Raw genomic sequence first — 18279 nt, 5'->3', positions numbered from 1 at the left:
TCTTTCGCTCCAGCAATTTTAACAAATTTCAGTGGGTGGATAGGGTCCTTTGTTTATTATTATTATTATTATTATTATTATTATTATTATTATTTGCAATTCCTAAGTAGCTTCATGTTTGATTTGGTTTAGAGGCAGAGCTGTTGCTGTCATGACAAATGCCATCGGACATGCTTTTTTCTTTGTTTTCTCTCTTAATTTCAAAAGCAACCACGAGTTATGCCCGTTTGCTCATTATTCACTGCAGTCTCTGCTTAAGGTAACATCACTGCTTCCTGACAGCCTATATGTACTTTGCTAAGGTTTAGGTATTATCAGCAGTCCCAGCAGTGTGTGTTTTATCGCCCTGCGGTTTAGCGGTATCTTTTCCGGGTATCGACAAACCTTTAAATTCCTTTTCAATAGGCTAGTTCGATTACTAGCCATTTTATTTATATTCGCAAGTAAACCAGCTCAAACTAAAAGCATTTACTGGTTAAAGCTCTGTGTGTAAAAGAGTAGAAAAATGTAGTATCTAATTTAATAGGTTAATGTCTTTCACTTTAGCTTCTCGTGTAGACATTACCCAGTCAAAATGCACTACAGGAATTTACGACAGATATTTTCTGTAGTGTGTCGTATTTTTGGCATGTCGTATTTGTGTTGTCTACCTTCTGTTGCAATTCTGTAGTCTGTCTTGTGTAGTGTGTCGCAGTTCTGTAGTCTGTCTTGTGTAGTGTGTCGCGATTCTGTAATCTGTCTTCTGCTGTGTCGCGATTCTGTAGTCTGTCTTGTTCCGCGTCGTATTTCTGTAGTCTGTCTTGTGTCGCGTCGTATTTCTGTAGTCTGTCTCCTGTAGTGTCGTATTTCTGTAGTCTATCCTGTGCTGTACTCGTTAGTCCTACCGTCCCTGTCAAGGACGCTGTTGTCAATTAACATGCAGCTGTAGAGCAGCAGTCTGGCTCCGAGCATTCCATTCACTCTCACGTACGGTCAGGGAAAAAACAACTTACTTGGAGCATTAATCGACTAGATTTATTTTCCCATATATACAACCAGGTTCCCTCCTTGCAGGTCCCTCTTCAATTCATCAGGTCCTTCTTGTACTGGGACTCCTTGTGCAGACAGTCCTAGCTGAAGAAAAAGTGACACTGTAAGCCCACAATAACCACATGTAAACTTTACAGAAGTCGCTAATTAGAGAAATATATACTTGTTAACTGTGGTTCATTGCATTGTTTAAGATGGACAACCATGAGGGTTAGCTATCAATGGATGCTTGGCAGTGCAACCCCCCTTGCCATAACGAAACTGAAACACTTGACACAGGAAATGTGACAATAGCTAATGAGTAAGGAACGGCTAGGTGTCACCTGACACCGCCCCGATGCAATATTGTACAGCCGAACGTCGTTATATCGAACCCGGATATATGGAATTTTGGTTATATCGAACTCACGAAATATCCCCTTGAAAATCCCATGTAAAAGTATAGGAAATCCGCGTCATATATCGAACTCAATTTCACCGATCGTTCTATATATTGAACCTTGCACCACACACCACACACCTTCCCCAAAGATGATCGCATCACCCTTGGCCTTTTGCTGCGTGACGTTTTCAAGCCACGCGCGGAAGGAATGAGAGGGGACAGTTCGGCGACGGCTGGTCTGGGCAGCGCCGCGCATCTGCAGTTGTCGTTTCCCGCGCACCAACACATGACGTTTGAAAGCCATGTGCGTGGGTGCGCCCATTCTTTTGCCGAGCTATCTCTATCCTTCAGCACGCGCAACGCATGCGCCAAGCCAGCTCAGCCCGTTTTCAGACAGACGTCAGATGCTTTCTCCAGCGTGTTGCGAACCCTCTGCGTGCAGCGGCGCGGCGGCAGATGCAGACGTGGCTATGACGCCTGCGGATGTTAAGCAGCAGCAGCTATCTGTTTTTTTTTCTTTCTTTTTTTCTTTTTCGACAGTCATCCTTTCTTATTGTTGTGCTGTACGCGCGGCGTAGCGTAAGATATGGCGGCTGCAGACGTTAAGAAGCGACAGGGGTTTTTTTTTGCGGGGATGTTTTATTTTATTTCTTACAGTTTATCCTTGCATGTATGAATCAGCGAAAGCAGGCGGTCAGCTGCTGCGATCATGATGCCTGCCCCAAGCGCAGCGTGATAAATCGAACCAGGCTTGTGCAATCAAGCCATCACGGGCACTCTGCCAAGTTCGCTCCCCGCCACCGCAGGAGCTATCAAAAGATAAACGCACCCTGACTTTATCGCTGCGCAGAATCTTGGCGCGCTGCCAATGAGCTGTGGATGAGACGACCGAAACGGACTGCCGCCGCGGCGACACAGAAACCTTGTTTTGAGCTGCCGCGGTGGCTGGAGTGGCGAGAGGGACGCAGTTTCAACAAGTTCGAAAATTTTCGCTCTGTCGCTGCCGCTTGTCGCTGAGATCGCTCAGTCGCTTGCATGTGGCCGAGCTGGCCTTTACGTTTTTTTTTTCTTCAACTTCTCGGGTGCAAAAGTGGAGGGTGGGTTCATTATGCAAGTGGATCGATTACGCGACAAATACTGTACGGGTTTTCGCATCGTAAGTGCTGTCACAAGCGATTTCTGTATATCGAACTATTTCGCCGATATATCTGGGTTCGACTGTATAAACGCATGTAAGGGCCACACCCGTGTGTGGGCCTCACCCCATATTTCCCGAAGCAAATATGGGTGAGTTGTCTCAGGCAGCATCTCTGGCGCTGTAGTAATTTCAAATGACAGAGTCCGTGAATAAAGGAAAGATAAAGCATTGCATGCTGTGATGCGCTGATCGAGATATGTTAAAGCCCTACCGTGCGTGGGGAAAAACAAATATCCGCTCTAACCAAGAGTGCCAATGACGCTAGTCAATGTGCAAGAATTCACTGCGTGGAAAGCACGTCTTCACACCTGCTAAAAAATTAATCCATGCCATCTCAACAGTCAAACTTGTTTGCTCTACTACGTTAAAGGAAGCTGGTGAACAGTGCCGCTTCCGCCGGCGCTATGCGAAAGACACTCAACATCTGCCAGGCTCCTGACAGTCATCGGCTCTTGCACAGGAATCCCATTACCCGTGCACTGGCTGCTTACATCTGACTGGTTGTGTGGTAGCTTCAGTATTTTTTTCCATAACAGCAGAAATGCTGCAACCGGTGTGCATCCTTATAGCAGTAAAGCAGCTCGCCAACTTCAATAACTCTGACTTGATGAAGTGCTTTATTGCCGAATGAGTGGGTCTCAAACCTTGCAGGAAGCTTATGCAGGCCCAGACTGAGGTGTATATTAAATAAATAAATGAACGCAATGCTAACGCGCGACTGAACTGCCTAGGAAAGCATAATATGGCAGCATTTCAATGTACGTCATCCTACTTACTTCGTCATATGGGCGCTTCGGAGAGGCAGCGCCACGGTATGTGCTCGCGCCCAATATCACTATACTAGGCAAAAGAAAAGAAATGACAGCGAAAACGTGCAGTGTATTCCAGGGCATGAGTATTCCATACAGATTGTAAGGAAATTTCATTTTAAACCAGCCAAAGGACGAGACACAGGGAAGAAGAGAACAGACAAGGCTGACTACCAACTGAATGTTCCAACTCGCCCACTCATCAACCTTAATTTGTTGCAAGGAAATGTAGCCACGCTTACAAGGTATGCGAGCACATGAGCTTACCCAATCTTTTCATGCACATAAGAATATTGCCTTGAATAGACACTTACCGGCGCAAGTCGCAGCACTTTTGTGCCAGATACCGGGTCACCTTCTTGTGCCGCTTCTCAAGCTCTTCACCCGAGCAGCCCCTCTTTTTTAAATAGTGCCAGAAGGAATCTGCAGACAGGACAATAAGTAACGTATGTCAGTGTGGCTGAGTATAAAAATTATTACTCTGGGCTAATAGCTCTTGAAACGAAGCCTCACACATTTGTGTATAACACTATATTTACAATACACCCAACAAAACAAGAGAGAAAGAGAAGCCCTGCAGCATTTAAAACCCACTGACTTGCTACTCTGCATAGGTTTGGGAATTTTGGAAAAATGGAAGGTGAAGTACAGCCAATTGTACATCATACAAAAAATTCAGCCCCCGAATTTGAGGTAACAGGCATCAAAGTCTTACGTGACAAATGGGATAAAAATTTTATCACAAGGACAGAGTGCAGTGATGAAGAATGATGAACAAGGTTGAGTGCTTTTCTAGAACACAACACCATATAAATAGTCTTAGTCAAATATTTAGGGGAATCCCCCAAGGTGGAGTAGATTTGTAATAAGGAAGTAATTACTGATTGCATCCACCCAAGTGCAGCCATACAGCTACAAAGGAAAGCTATACAGCTTTCTCAGAAACTTCGTAGTTAAAGAAAAATTCGTCCTGATGCGGAATCGAACCCAGCACCACCGTCTTTCCGGGGCAGTCGCTCTACCGACTGAGCTAACCAGGACAGTCAGCAGAGCAGACGGTAGGGCAAGAGCGAATTGATCTATAACTCGAAGTGGGAATAGTGTTGGTCAAAAATTTAGGGGTGGATGCAATGATTAATTACTTCCTTATTACACATAGTCAAATGAGCACACTGTGCGTCTATGCTGCCTTTAACAAGATAACTGCCAAATTCACCAACGTGCCTCGACTCGCCGCACTGCCTACACCCTGTGAAGTGGAGAAAACCGCTCCTACACTCAACTGAAATTCAAGAACGCGACTAAGCATTTCTTTTGGCAAGGAGCTCGTCAGGAACCTTTCTCCAAACATCACTTGAGGAAGTGTGAATGGTATATAAAGATTAGATTAGGGCAAAAAGTTAGGTGTGAAATAGCATGCCACTCTATTTAAATGTAAATTTTGTCAGGCTGTAACATTTCAAGAACCTCCACAAAGAACCACAGTGTTTGCAGTTTAGTAAAACATCTTTTACATGCTGCATGACAAAAGCAGCAGTGAAATACTGCAAGAAATGCTTACACATCTGGCCAGCTTTTCTGCCAGTGATGTAGTGTCTGTGTAGGTGTTGAGAATAGTATGAAAAACCACCATTCAGATTTCTTGCGAAATTTCTTGCTTGCAGAGGCCAGAGACAAAGCTGAAGATTGAAATTGCTGTCGGTTTATAGGGCCTGTAAGGTCGTCAACAGTGCATGGTTGCTTGGGTTTTTTTTTGTGTGTATTTGTTTCCTCCCGTTTCGGGGAGCCGGCCCATGCGTTGCGCGAGTGAAGCAGCACCCGTACCCACAGAGGGGGGACCTTTTTCTTATTTTTTGGTTACTGTGTGAAATGTCACTGCGTGTGCGCGTTGTCTGTTTTATGTCTTTCTTGAGGGGCAGGGGGTTCCACGCATTGAAAAGCGTTTGGCCGTTCTGTGTTCGGCCTGTTGGTGGACCTCATCGAGTGCCTATTGGGTGTTCGTACATTTTTTTCTTTGGTATGTGTAAGAGGCAGCCGTAAATCTCGTGTATGTCCTCGAGAGTGGCATGCCAGTGGTGGAAAGGCCAGGGTTGAGACACTTAGGCGAACTGTATCTCGGCTACGGATTCCATGAAACTGTGAACGGCGGCAGTGGGACGCCAAGGACGTTTTCGCAGAAAAGTGAGACTGCACGAGAACGGCGAGTTGCGGGGGTAGCCTGGGAGTTGCAGCCTGAGCGAGGGAGAAGACGGACGATCTCCCGTACGCTCACTTGGGACAATGGACTGTCCTAAGCCGGAGGGCGACCCAACTCTTTTGTCTCTTCTGCTCTTTTTCGATTGTGTTGTATGTGTTCATCTGGCCAACCTTTACATGTTAACTAAAGAAGTTTGTTCATTTAGTTCGGCCCATTGGAAAAACTGTCTCGGCAAAGCAAGGAGACGGCACTATCAGCAACGAGAAGAAAAAAACGGAACTTCAAGAAACAACTAAAGAAGTTTACTGGGCCTAAGGTTCCAAAGCAATTCAAGCTACAAGGAATGCTATATTGAAGGGTACAGGACAGTTTTCGACCATCTGGTGTTTTGTAGGTTATGCCGCTTCTAGCATTTTGCTTCCATTGAAACGCGACTGCTACGGCTGGGATCGATCCAGCTTCTTTCAGGTCAGCAGGCAAGTACCGTACCACTGAGACACTGCAGCAGCAATAGTGAAATAGACTGCCCAAAAGCAAACAGCCCACTATGGTTGGACATCAGCTGGGAGCTCTAACTTAAAATGCACTTGAAAAGCCCGCTTCTCTAAGGGGGGATGAGGGTCTTAAACCTAACTTTTTTAGTTATGGCTAGAATCTCACAAAACTCTGCACTCTGCAAACAGATGTGGTTCGCTCCACTGAGTTCAAAAATGCAATCATAACTGAGCTGGTTGCCGTAGATACAAAGTTCTCTAAACAAAACCCAGAGCATATTTACTGAATTTCAGCTTTATTGAACTTTCTCATTGCATTTTGTTGTTTTTAATTATATGGATTGATAGCTAAACGCCTCCCATACCCAATGACATCCTTCATTTTCCTCAAAGGCACGTCGTCCTCACATACCATACTAGCGTAATGAACCCACCTTTTTCAAGAAAAATTGGTGACAGTTTTGGGGGTAAGGTTCATTATGTGGGCATATTTTTTTTGCGAGTCGTCCACTCTCCAATTAATCGGTCATCAATAAAAGCATGCGGTCAGCTGCGATTATGACACCTCGATTTTTTGCTTCAAAAGGTGTTTGCTGCTTCATGCGTTCCAATGATTTGTGGCAGTGGACAGCGCCCACCGAGCCCGATCATGGCATGTACTGATACGGCCGGACTGAATGCAGCGGAGAGTGCAATTGCATTCAGTCCGGCCATACTCATGAAAACCAGCAGCTTGTGCAACCGCGAGTAGCTGCTAGCTTACCAGTCAAGGGCCCTGACACTGCCAAGCACCCCTCCCCCCCCCCCCTTTAGTACTAGAGCTTACTTCAAATGATATGCACTTAGATGATATCGCTGTGAAGCATCTTGGTACGTTGCCATGAAATGCTCTATGGGCTACGACGGCAGAAAACGAAGAGATGCGCACTATAACTTTTTTTTAAATTCCCAGCGGCAAAAGTCGGTGGTGGATTCATGATGCGAGTGGGTTCATTATGAGAGTATTTACGGTAAATATATTTGTGGGAGGGGAGGGTGGAGGCTGTTCGAGGAAAATCTGCCCCTTGTACAAGTGAGCCATGAGCACAAAAGAGCAAAGGAAATAAGGAAACGATGGTTTGGTAATAATAATAAAGAGGTCGGGAGGAGGGGGGGGGGGAGCATGTGTTAAGCTACGCTACCACACCGGTTGCCCTCTACACCCCGGGACACCACTGATAGCAATACAGCAGAGTGGTCAGTGAAAATATATGGATTGCGAGATCCAAGCAACACTTCACACTGCAGGTGTCGAAACTACATCAACCGTCTCGTTTTCAGAGTTCACAGATGTGGACCACAAGTTGGAACTGTGCGCTGGCCTCACAGATGCAGAAATTATTCACCAAGTGCTTGTGGAGTCTGAGAGAGATGACGACTCCCCTACAGCAGCGCAGCCGACACAAGCTGAGCTGATGCAAGCGGTCGCATCCGTTTCGTCGGCTTACGGTGACACTACGACTCTCGCCGAAATTCAGGCGGACTCGTTAGCACGGAAACGGAGCGTCGTGCGGAAAAGCATTTATGACTTTTTCAGGCCTCAAAGTCAATAATAGGCAAATAATTGAGCTTTTTTGGTGCACACTTGTTTTTTCGGACATTTTCGCGGTTTGTTGAGAGTCCGGAAAATCAGTCATCGACTATATAGCCCACAGGAAAGTTTTAAAAAATTAGTTTTTAAAAATAGAGTGAAAGTTACAAGCATTTTTTTTTCTGGAGGGGGGGGGGGGGGGGGAGGAGGAACAAGCGGTGGTCAACAATAACCCACATCCCAGAGCATAGTCTCTTTATTCTCCACGCCATTGGTCACGCTTTGCTTAGCCAGCGGCTGTTGCGCATTTGACAGGTGCTGTCTTACACTAGTCAACTCAGTTGCACAGTTGGCCTGCTTTGTGTTGGCACCATGAGTGCGATTCGGCAGCAGTCTTTCACATTGAAAGAGAAGCTAGAGATTATAGCCACTGCGGAAGAATCGGCAACAGAGCTGAAAAACAACATCGCCCATTTTTTAGCAGTTTAAGAACCGCGTCTCCCCTTAATAGCGTCATATAAAGCGCAGTGTGATGAACTAGAAAAAAAAAACTAGAATTAAGGCATCGATCAGCTACAACTAAGCTCAGCGGCAGTGGAAGGTGCGCACATCAGAGGCTATCCACAGTCATGCTCGCAGAACAATATCTTGCTATAAATTCCGTGCCGAATGAACTGAGGCCGTCACTTAGCCGTCGGCACACATTTCCCTGTATCCATAATGTTTACGGATTTATTTAATAGTTTTGTTTACAGATTGAACAAAATCCACACTGCTATGTCCAACAAATCTACAGGCAAACTGGTGGTCTAGATAGTGTTGCTGCAACTTCGAGGTTCTCAATGAAAACCTGACACTTTTCCTTAACTTGAGGAGTAACTCGAGTGGAGGCTGGCTTCTGAAGTACAAAACAGACCTCGAGAGCTACTCGGAGTAGAAGTTAGAGTACAGGTGTGTTTATATCAGCAGCATAGGACCTAATATACAAAGCAATGAATCGCATTGTAAACAAAACAAAAACTATAGGATACTTGGTACGAACTGATAATAAAATGCATGCAGTTGAAAGTAGATTTACTAGAATACACGGTGCACTATAGGCTAGACCAACTGTTTTTGGCTTACCTGACACTGAAGCCACCTTCATGGGGGAGAGTGGTGGGTACTTCTTCGTCGCCGCCTTAGAAATAGCGTTGTTGGACAGTGTGCCTGTGAGACTTCTCTCTGCCAGCACCTCACTGCCCCACAGGCAGACTGCCAACTGCTTACAGAAGGTGGAGTCCATGGGCGAATTTTGTAGTCGCTCCCATGTGCCACTGCTGAGGTAATTCCCATGACCCACATGGACCTGAAGAACAGATAAGAGCATAGTACAAATGGTTTGTAACATTGTCTTAAATGCCAGAACTCATCTGACCTACAACTCCTGTATAACGAGCATATCTGTGTTTGTGTCCTATAAGGTAAAGCGAAACAAGTGTAGAAATGTATGAAGATAGAAATTACAATTTTTATTGCGAAAGCAATACTACTCTAGGTTTCGAGCCTTCAGCGTAACACGCCGGTAGCCACGTCACACCCCACATGACACACGGGCTGGCAGGAGCTGCCAACTTGGGTCTCTCATTTCACATGGGACGGTTATGTCAGAATCAGCCTGCTAGGACCCTGGCATTCACGTTACCCCTATAGGCCACTAAGGCACGTTCATACGGCTTGGTTAGAGCGGGGCTTGAGGAAGAAGAAAAAGAGAACTCTCAGTCACCTGTAACTAATGCTTTCACTCAATATTTGATTCAGCAGCGTTGAATCCTTGTAATTTTTTATTCGATTTCTGAGTAACAGCAGAGTCCTTCAATGCTCACTGTCATGAAATTCGTCTGTAACGCTATGGGAGGGCTTGTCTCATGGCTGCTGCACCGCAATGCTGCTGGGCAGTGAAGGGCACCAGTAGAGCTGAACACTGTTGCAACCAAGGAGCAAGCCCATTAGCTGTTCATTTGACAACCAATTTGCTGTTTACTATACTTTCCATTCAGGTAATGTAACTGATGTACACATGAGACCACATCAAGCACATTTTTACGTATCTACATGCATAAGAGGAGCGACCGATGAAACTTTTGCTGGTCCCCTGCCCTCATGCAATGAAATGAAGCTGGTGAGGGAGACGAAGCGGGCATTAGTGGGGCATTAACAGGTGGGTTCCCCTTTGCCTTGAAATATGTGTGCATTTTTGGAGAACATTTAATATTATCAGACCCAAATAACCAGCACCAGCCCGCTTCCTTGATGCATAGACAAAAATAGTAGTACTATTTGCAAGTGATTTCAATGATTACGGGGATGGATTCAGAATTTCACACCTGGCGTTGGCTGCGGTAAGGTATAGCATATAACATAGTACTTGTGTACTATAGCCCACACGAAAGTTGAAAAAGTTAGTTCTTAAAAATGGAGTGCAGGTTATATGCAAATCTTTTTTTTTTGGGGGGGGGGGGGTGAAGAAGGCGATGGTCGACTATAACCCACATGGCGAAAGCAATGAACTACACTCTTTGCCTTGACATTAAAAATTTGAATGCTTCTGAAGGCTGACTTTATAGTATGCCCTAAGAAAGAATCTCTTTCTTCCCCTTCACAGACAACAAAGTAGAAGATGAAGAAACTGGCAATACTGCTTACCTCTCCTACATCAATCAGGTCCCCAACAGTTGTGTCGATTTCCCGTGCTGCAGGCCCAAGAGCTGCACAAAAATAGGAAAAATCATAAAAAATATTCTTTTATGGGCTGAAAAGACTGCATCATTAAGTGCTACATCATTTGATCCAGTATATAGCAGGCACTCATTTGCATCGGTTTATGCTTACATTCACATGGTGGTAATAGCGTCTGGAAGACAGTGAAAGGCTTTCAACAGAATTCTCTAGCAGGCTGAGTGTGCGCACAGTTAAAACGCACTAAAGAGCATTCTGGAAAACTTTGTTCTCGCTTTGATTTTTTGGGCTACCATGCATAAAAAACTTTCGTGACTGACAACAGCTAATTGAGCCCACGGAAATTAAAACACCTGAGGACTCTGCTTTCCATAAAGCTCTGGCCACAGGGGGATGTGCTCCACTGCCTGCTCCAGTGGAAGAGCAGGCTTCCCTTCTTTACTTGTGATGCATCACTCATCATGCTTCCCCTTTCTCAAAGTCCTATGTCTGCCCCACTTCCCAGTTTTGCAATTCCACCACATCCATGGATCGAGATTTTTTTGTGTGACCTGTGGGACACCATCGTGCTTTGTTGAAATGTTGTTTGGATTGCGAGAGCATATATTCCACATATTTTCACCGATCACTCAGCTGTATTGCTATCAGTGGTTTCCTGGGGTGTAAAGGGCGACCGGTGTGGTAGCGTAGCTTAACACAAGCCCCCCCCCCCCCCCCCCCCCCCCCTTCTTGACCCTCTTTATTATTATTATTACCAAACCATCGTTTCCTTATTTCCTTTGCTTCATTTGCTCTTTTGTGCTCATCGCTCACTTCTATCAGGGGGAGATTTTTCTCGGACAGCCTTCACCCTCCTCTCCCACAAATATATTTACCCTAAATACTCGCGTAATGAACCCACTCACATCAGGAACCCACGACCGACTTTTGCCGCTGAGAATTAAAAAAGAGGCTGTAGTGCGCATCTCTACTTTTCCCCACTCGCGGTTGCACAAGCTGCTGGTTTTCATGACCATGGCCGGTGCTGCGAACTGCTAAATGCTTCGCCAGCGCCACGTGTGCCCGCCTCCGCTCTGCTCGTCATCACTAAGCGTCACGGCAGCCTCTGCTTGCAGCTTTCCTTTCGTTCTTCTTTCTTCTTTGGCTTGGTATAAAAACCGAAGCCACGCAATAAACCGAGTTCTTTCTGCCCCAGCCATTAGTCTCGTTGGGCTCTAACGGGTTCGCCGCCGCCGACCCGTTGGCAGGCGAACGCCGGCCGCTGGCGTTTGCAACAGTGGCGACGAGGATTCCCATAACACAAGGGTCTGTCGATAGTATCCAGGCCTCGGACCTTCCTGCAGCCATGGGCCACCACGTGCCCGAGTTCGACGACGTGAAAGATAAGTGGCAATCGTACCTCGTCAAAGTTGAAGCCTATTTCGAAGCTAACCAAGTAACTGACGATGCCAAGAAAAGAGCCTTGCTAGTCGCCGCGCTTGGGTCAAGAACCATTGATATTCTTTGCGGACAAGTCGCCCCACAGAAGCCAAACTTTGAGCTATCAGTCAGTAGTAGACGAGTTAAGCAAGTACTACGACCCTACGCCGAACGAGATTTCCGAAAGCTTCAAGTTCTTTCACCGGCAACAGCACGAAGGGGAGTCAGTACAAGATTTTATTGTCGAAATACGACGAATTGCTCAGAACTGCAACTTTGCAACAATGCTCGACAGGATGTTGAGAGACCGCATCGTATGTGGCGTCCGTTCGAAGAACTTGCAAGAACAATTGCTAGCAAAAAAAAAGATCTTACCTTAGCTGAAGCGACAGCACTTGCGATAGCATACGAGCATGCAGAGCTTGATTCGCAGAAGATAAGCCACGAAGAAGCCTCCTCTGACTTGCTAGCATTAAAGATGCCGCGGCGTTGGCGCGCGAAGCGGAACGCGAGTGACAAGCAGTGCGAGCGTTGTGGAAACAGCGGTCATGATAATGCCGCCTGCTCGATGCGTCACCGACGCTGTTACAGTTGTGGCACACAAGGCCACTTGGCTCGAATGTGCCGAAAGGAAAGAAACCATTCGGTGAACGTCACAGCGCATACAGAGAGCGATAGCGAAACTAGTGCAGCCCAGCTATGGTCAGTGACTACAAACGAACTGTTGGTGCCACCAATTAGAAAAACTTTCAGCTGGAATGGCATCAAGCTGTTAATGGATATAGATACCGGATCGCCAGTGTGTGTCATTACTAGGACAACCTACGAAGCACACAGTAATCAATGGCCAGAGTTGCAGAAACCGACGATTAAATTGTCTTGCTATCTGGGGAGACTGCCGGTACTCTGAGTGTTGCCTATGCGGGTGCGCTATAAGACTGCAGCTGTCGATTGCAACCTCATCGTCTTAGATTGCGAAGGACCCCTACTTTGTGGCCGGGATTTGCTGCAGAAACTCGAAACCAAAGAAGCAGCTGTGCTGCATGTTCTGCGTTCGCCACAGGACCGCAACTTGACCCCTGCTGTACAGACTGCCGTTCTGGAGGACTACGCAGACTTATTCACGGAGGCCCTGGGAAGCATGACAGGTCCACCAGTGCACCTGCAGGTCAAGCCACAAGCACAGCCGAAGTTCTGCAAGGCAAGAAAAGTACCTTACGCTCTACGCGATAAAGTTTCAGAGGAATTGGACAGGCTTGTGGCAGCTGGCATAATATCACCGGTCACTTACGCAGAATGGGCCACACCTATTGTACCAGTTCTCAAGAAAGATGGGCGAGTGCGCATATGTGGAGATTTTAAGGTTACGCTGAACTTAGTGTGCTAAATGGAACAGTACCCGCTGCCAGTTATAGATGATATTTTTGCTCAGTTGGGAGGAGGGCAGCGATTCAGCGTATTGGACTTGAGGGATGCCTACAATCAGATTGAGCTAGACGAAGAATCCCGCCAGTTGGCCGTAATCAACACCCACAAAGGGTTGTTTTGTTTCAATCGCTTGCCTTTTGGAATTGCTTCTGCACCGGCCATATTCCAGAGGCGTATCGAAACTGTTCTGCAAGGCTTGCCCGGGGTACAAGCATACCTCGATGACGTTCTGATTGCGGAAAACCACGATGGCGAAAGCAATCACCTCAAGGCGGTTCTTCAGCGCTTTCGTGAGCATCGCATCAAGCTGCGTGCTGACAAGTGTCGATTTCACGAGACGTCTGTCACTTATCTCAGTCACCGTATTGATGCGGACGGACTGCATCCGACTGAAAAAGCTGTTGATGCCATCAAATCAGCCCCCTCCCCCCAAAATGTGAGCGAGCTGCGCTCGTTTCTGGGCATGGTAACGTTCTACAACAAGTTTTTGCCTGACATGGCTACGTTGCTAGCCCCCCTGTACCGGTTGCTCGAAAAGGGTGTTAAGTGGGTGTGGAGTTCTAAGGAAGATGCATTTTCCTTAGCGAAGGAGGCGCTGTCCACGGCCCCGGTGCTCACGCACTTCGACCCGAAACAAGAGCTATTTTTAGAATGCGATGCATCACCCTATGGTGTTGGGGCCACGCTTTCCCATTGCATAGATGGCGAACATCGTCCGATTGGATTTCGCTCGCGCTCGTTAAACGCCGCTGAAAGGAATTATTCTCACATTGAGCGGGAGGCCCTGGCTTTAGCTTTCGGTGTGCAGCGTTTTCGAGACTATCTACTCGGGCGGGAGTTCACGCTCATTACAGACCATAAGCCCTTGTTGGGTCTCCTAAAGCATGACAGGCAAACGTCCATCATGGCAGCTGCTCGAATACAGAGATGGGCCATTCTGCTTGGCGCATACAAGTATAAGTTACAGTACAAACCTGGTAAGCACATGTTCGTCGCGGATGCCTTAAGCCGCCTACCGCTACCATCTCAGCAGGTTCCCGAGGATTCGGAGGACGAGGCAGAGTACGTGTTGACCTTGGACGCCTGGGACCAGCCTGCCGTGCCCCTAAAGGAGTTGCAAGTGCTCACGCAAGCAGACGCAGTGCTCTCGAAGGTCTGTAGGTGTGTCTTGGAGGGTTGGCCGAGGCACTTGGTTATGGAAGGGAGGGAGATGGCGGACTACTCGAAAAGGCGACACGAGCTGTCCGTTAGTCAGAACCTGCTCTACTGGGGCCCCCGTGTTGTGATTCCGGTAGCAGCCAGAGGAAGATTTTTGAAGTTATTACACGCAGCACACCAAGGGGCATGAAGACCGTTGCGCGGTCTACTTTCTGGTGGCCCAGTCTCAACACAGATATTAAACGGGTGGCTGCTGGGTGTCAAACCTGCGTTCAAGCGCTTCCAATGCCGCCTACCCACACACCTGTTAGCTGGCCAGAGACGCAGGAAAGATGGTCGCGGTTGCACATTGATTTTACGGGGCCTATTCAAAACAAGATGATCCTGGTCATCGTAGACTCGCATAGCAAGTGGATTGAGGCCATACCCCTATCCAACGCCATTTCCTGCACCACAGTCAAGGCCCTCCGGGCAATTTTCAGTCAGTTTGGTCTACCCCGCACAGTTGTCTCTGACAATGGGACGCCTTTTATCGGTTGGGAATTTGCCCAATTTATGGAGCGGAACGGCATCACACACATTCGAACACCGCCGTATCACCCACAAAGCAATGGTTTGGCTGAACGCGCTGTACGAACCATTAAAGATGGACTTAAAAGGTGCTCAGAAGGGGATATAACGAAGGCCCTGGCAAGATTATTGTGCAGCTATAGAAGCACGCCGCTACCCTCAGGGTGCTCGCCATCCGAAATGTTGCTCGGGTACAGATTGCGCACGAGACTAGATATGTGCTTCCCGCCCAGGTGCAAGACAGTCGACCAGGCCCAGTCACGGGAAGACGCCGGCTGGAGCTTTGCCCCAGGAGATCCTGTATACATCCGCAACTATAGCAGCGGCGAGAAATGGACGCCGGGCAAGGTCAAGGAAACCACGGGCTCGCGTGTCGTGAAAGTGGAGACAGACAACGGGGTTGTTCACCGTCACATGGACCAGCTCCGCAGAAGAAGCACCGATGCACCCATTGCTGCTTCAACTCCCCCTGCTTGCCCTGGAGTACCTGCGGATCACTCAGACGTGGAGCTGGAGAGAACGGAGGCTCCCACAGCCAGCGACATCGAGGGTCCGGTGCTGCGGCGGTCAACACGTGTCAGGAGGCCCGTAGTAAGATATGGATTCCAAGAAAAGGGGGATGCTGCGAACTGCTAAATGCTTCGCCAGCGCCACGTGTGCCCGCCTCCGCTCTGCTCGTCATCACCAAGCGTCACGGCAGTCTCTGCTTGCAGCTTTCCTTTCGTTCTTCTTTTTTCTTTGGCTTGGTATAAAAACCCAAGCAACACAATAAACCGAGTTCTTTCTGCCCCAGCCATCAGTCTCGTTGGGCTCTAACGGGTTCGCCGCCGCCGACCCGTTGGCAGGCGAACGCCGGCCGCTGGCGTTTGCAACAGCCGGACTGAATGCAATGGCACTCTCCGCTGCATTCAGTCCGGCCGTGTCAGTACACGCCATGATCGGGCTCGGTGGGCGCTGTCCACTGCCATAAATCATTGGAACGCATGAAGCAGCAAACACCTTTTGAAGCGAAAAATCAATAATAATAATAAATCAAGGTGTTGTAATTGCAGCTGACTGCGTGCTTTCATTGATGACTGATAAAAGAGCGGACGACTCTCAAAAAAAAAAAAAATCCCACATAATGAACTCTACCCCCCAAATCTGTCATGAATTTTTCTTGACAAAGGTGGGTTGATTACGCTAGTAAATACGGTATATCTTGCACAAGCTGAAAAGGAGAGGGTATGATGCATATATTTTTGAAAGAGGCGCACTTGTGAAGAAATAAACTAAGCGGTTTTTGACGGACATGATGTTCTGGATTGCTGCGCTAAAATTAAAGGGGCGTATAAAAACCACAAAAAATGCAGATTTGAGTCTAGAAACACTTGGACAGATAGTCGCACAAATAGCTGAAATGTGCATTGAGCCGCCGCCAATGAGTACTCCTTCAGGCGAGCATAAATCGTTTGTGTCTGAATCATTTATCAGAAAGATGAATTGTGCCTTTTTTGAAACCTCCATGACACACGAAAGTTTTCGAATTTGACGAGCATTTTTGCACCGTGTATGAGAGCACATCAATAAGACAACCACAAATGATGCAGCGAAGACGTCCCTTGAATGCCCAAGAGGTCACCTTTCAAGTCGGAACATGTTCTGAAGGTTACCCACAAGACCACACATCCAATCAGAAGTAAACCTGCTTGCAGTCATTGATCTTGGTATTCAGAGAAACCACACTTCAAATTATATATTTGATTTCTATTTTCAAGGCATTAATACTGGTTTGGAAAGCATGGAATAAATTCACCCAAAAACAGCTGTTTAACATATTTCTAAGCTCTATTTCAAGTTTCCTTCAGCACATTATGAGCAGAAACATACCTTTCGACCGTCTTGCTCCCTGCTGTGGGCTGGACTTGGCAGCAAAAGGAGCTTCGCACCCCGGAATGTTAACTGTTCATGGAGCAAAAATGACACATTAGCCTGAGCACTGAAATATCTTGCACACAAAAGGACTTTTCAAATGAGGAGCAGTAGCACAGCATTCCTACACTTTGACAGAGTAATACGATAATCTTAAAAGTGACAGAACACTTCAAATGGCCTCAATTAACCCGCCAGTGTGGCAAGAATTATTCATGGCCTGTCAAGCCAACAAATGTTTTCACTATGAAAACAAGCCATCAATGTATATTGTGCACCTGACGCCCCTTAATAAAGACGCAGTGATGTGATTGGCTCAGATCACTTTGACGCAGCCAAAGGAGCCTTCTGGCACAGATATACAAAAACATTTTCCAGTGCATAAGTTGCATTTTTTAGACTTTTTGTCATGCGCAACTAATATAAAATGAAAAATGGCATGACACCATAAATCATATTTTGTTCCAAGTAGAGTGAGAATTGATTGATTGATAAACTTTATTGGGGGAAATTGGGGTTAGGGGCAGTGAGCTCATTATTTTGAACCTCATAAATTGAAATTTCTAGATAATCCGAACTGCATGACATGGTCTGTGCAAGCTTCAAAGGAGTCAATGCAAAGCATAGACCATTCATGTGAGCCTGAATGAATGAATTTGAAATGACCTATACACCCCTGAATCTGGGCTGCCTGCACATGAGGAAACCAAGGAATTTTGGCAATATGTGGGTGCAAACATAACGAGGCAAAAAGAAAAAGAAGACACTGGATGTGCACCATTCTTATAACTCGTTTACTGGAAAAGAGCACATTGGCTTAAATCTAGTGACGCAATCAAAGACAAAAATGATTTTATTATATTTAAACAAATGTGCTCTTTGTCAATAAACCAGCTGTGAGAACAGTGTATGTCCTGTGTTTTCTTTTCCTTTGCGCCTTGTTATGTTTGCACTCATATATTTCCATTATGAACAACTTCCACTAGCTCCACCTACCTTACTAAACCAAGAAATGCTCTCGCGAGGCTGTACTGTTACTTTGGAGGTATGGAGAGGGCAAATATGCCAGGGGGAGCTCGGAGCGAAAGACGAAGTGAATCGGCTCCTCACTCGCAGGACGTACCTGGAACTCGGACCGTGGAATTTCACCTCTACCGGCTCAGTTAAGCTAGCCCCAGTCACCAACATCCTGACAGATCTGGTGGAGGTGAGGTCCGATATCCCATACCCCTCCGCTAAGCAGGAGTGCTAGTCATATATTCGAGGAAATGCCTGCTCACCGCACCAGCCGCAAGCAACGAGTCCTACCACCCAAGCTTTCCCCATCGGCCATGACTACCGGCAGCCACGACATCGTTGCAATACAGACCGTTTACAGAGAGTAGTTCCACTCTCC

General features: G+C 46.9%; 1 protein-coding gene across 1 annotated transcript; it reads right to left on the bottom strand.

Moving 5' to 3' along the window:
* Nucleotides 1–977: 977 nt before the first annotated feature.
* Nucleotides 978–18237, bottom strand: LOC146188607 (BEN domain-containing protein 5-like). The gene is made up of 6 exons (XM_084605089.1): nucleotides 18192–18237; nucleotides 16842–16913; nucleotides 10365–10426; nucleotides 8805–9027; nucleotides 3733–3841; nucleotides 978–1113 (listed from the first exon to the last, which is right to left on the bottom strand). The coding sequence occupies exons 1-6, from the start codon at nucleotides 18235–18237 to the stop codon at nucleotides 1110–1112; spliced, it is 516 nt and encodes a 171-aa protein (XP_084461215.1). The 3' UTR covers nucleotides 978–1109.
* Nucleotides 18238–18279: the final 42 nt, after the last annotated feature.

This window comes from Amblyomma maculatum, chromosome 5 (genome assembly GCF_055883805.1).
Source record: "Amblyomma maculatum isolate TAMU_Amacu chromosome 5, ASM5588380v1, whole genome shotgun sequence".
Taxonomy (NCBI): domain Eukaryota; kingdom Metazoa; phylum Arthropoda; class Arachnida; order Ixodida; family Ixodidae; genus Amblyomma; species Amblyomma maculatum.
This window is presented reverse-complemented; position numbering and strand designations above follow the sequence as displayed.

Coding starts and splice junctions, on each gene's coding strand:
- LOC146188607 (XM_084605089.1), bottom strand. CDS start 18,237: ATGTCGTGGCTGCCGGTAGTCATGGCCGATGGGGAAAGCTTGGGTG. Junction 16,914..18,191: donor CGATGGGGAAAGCTTGGGTG/GTAGGACTCGTT, acceptor CTCCATGAACAG/TTAACATTCCGGGGTGCGAA. Junction 10,427..16,841: donor GGGAGCAAGACGGTCGAAAG/GTATGTTTCTGC, acceptor ATTTTTGTGCAG/CTCTTGGGCCTGCAGCACGG.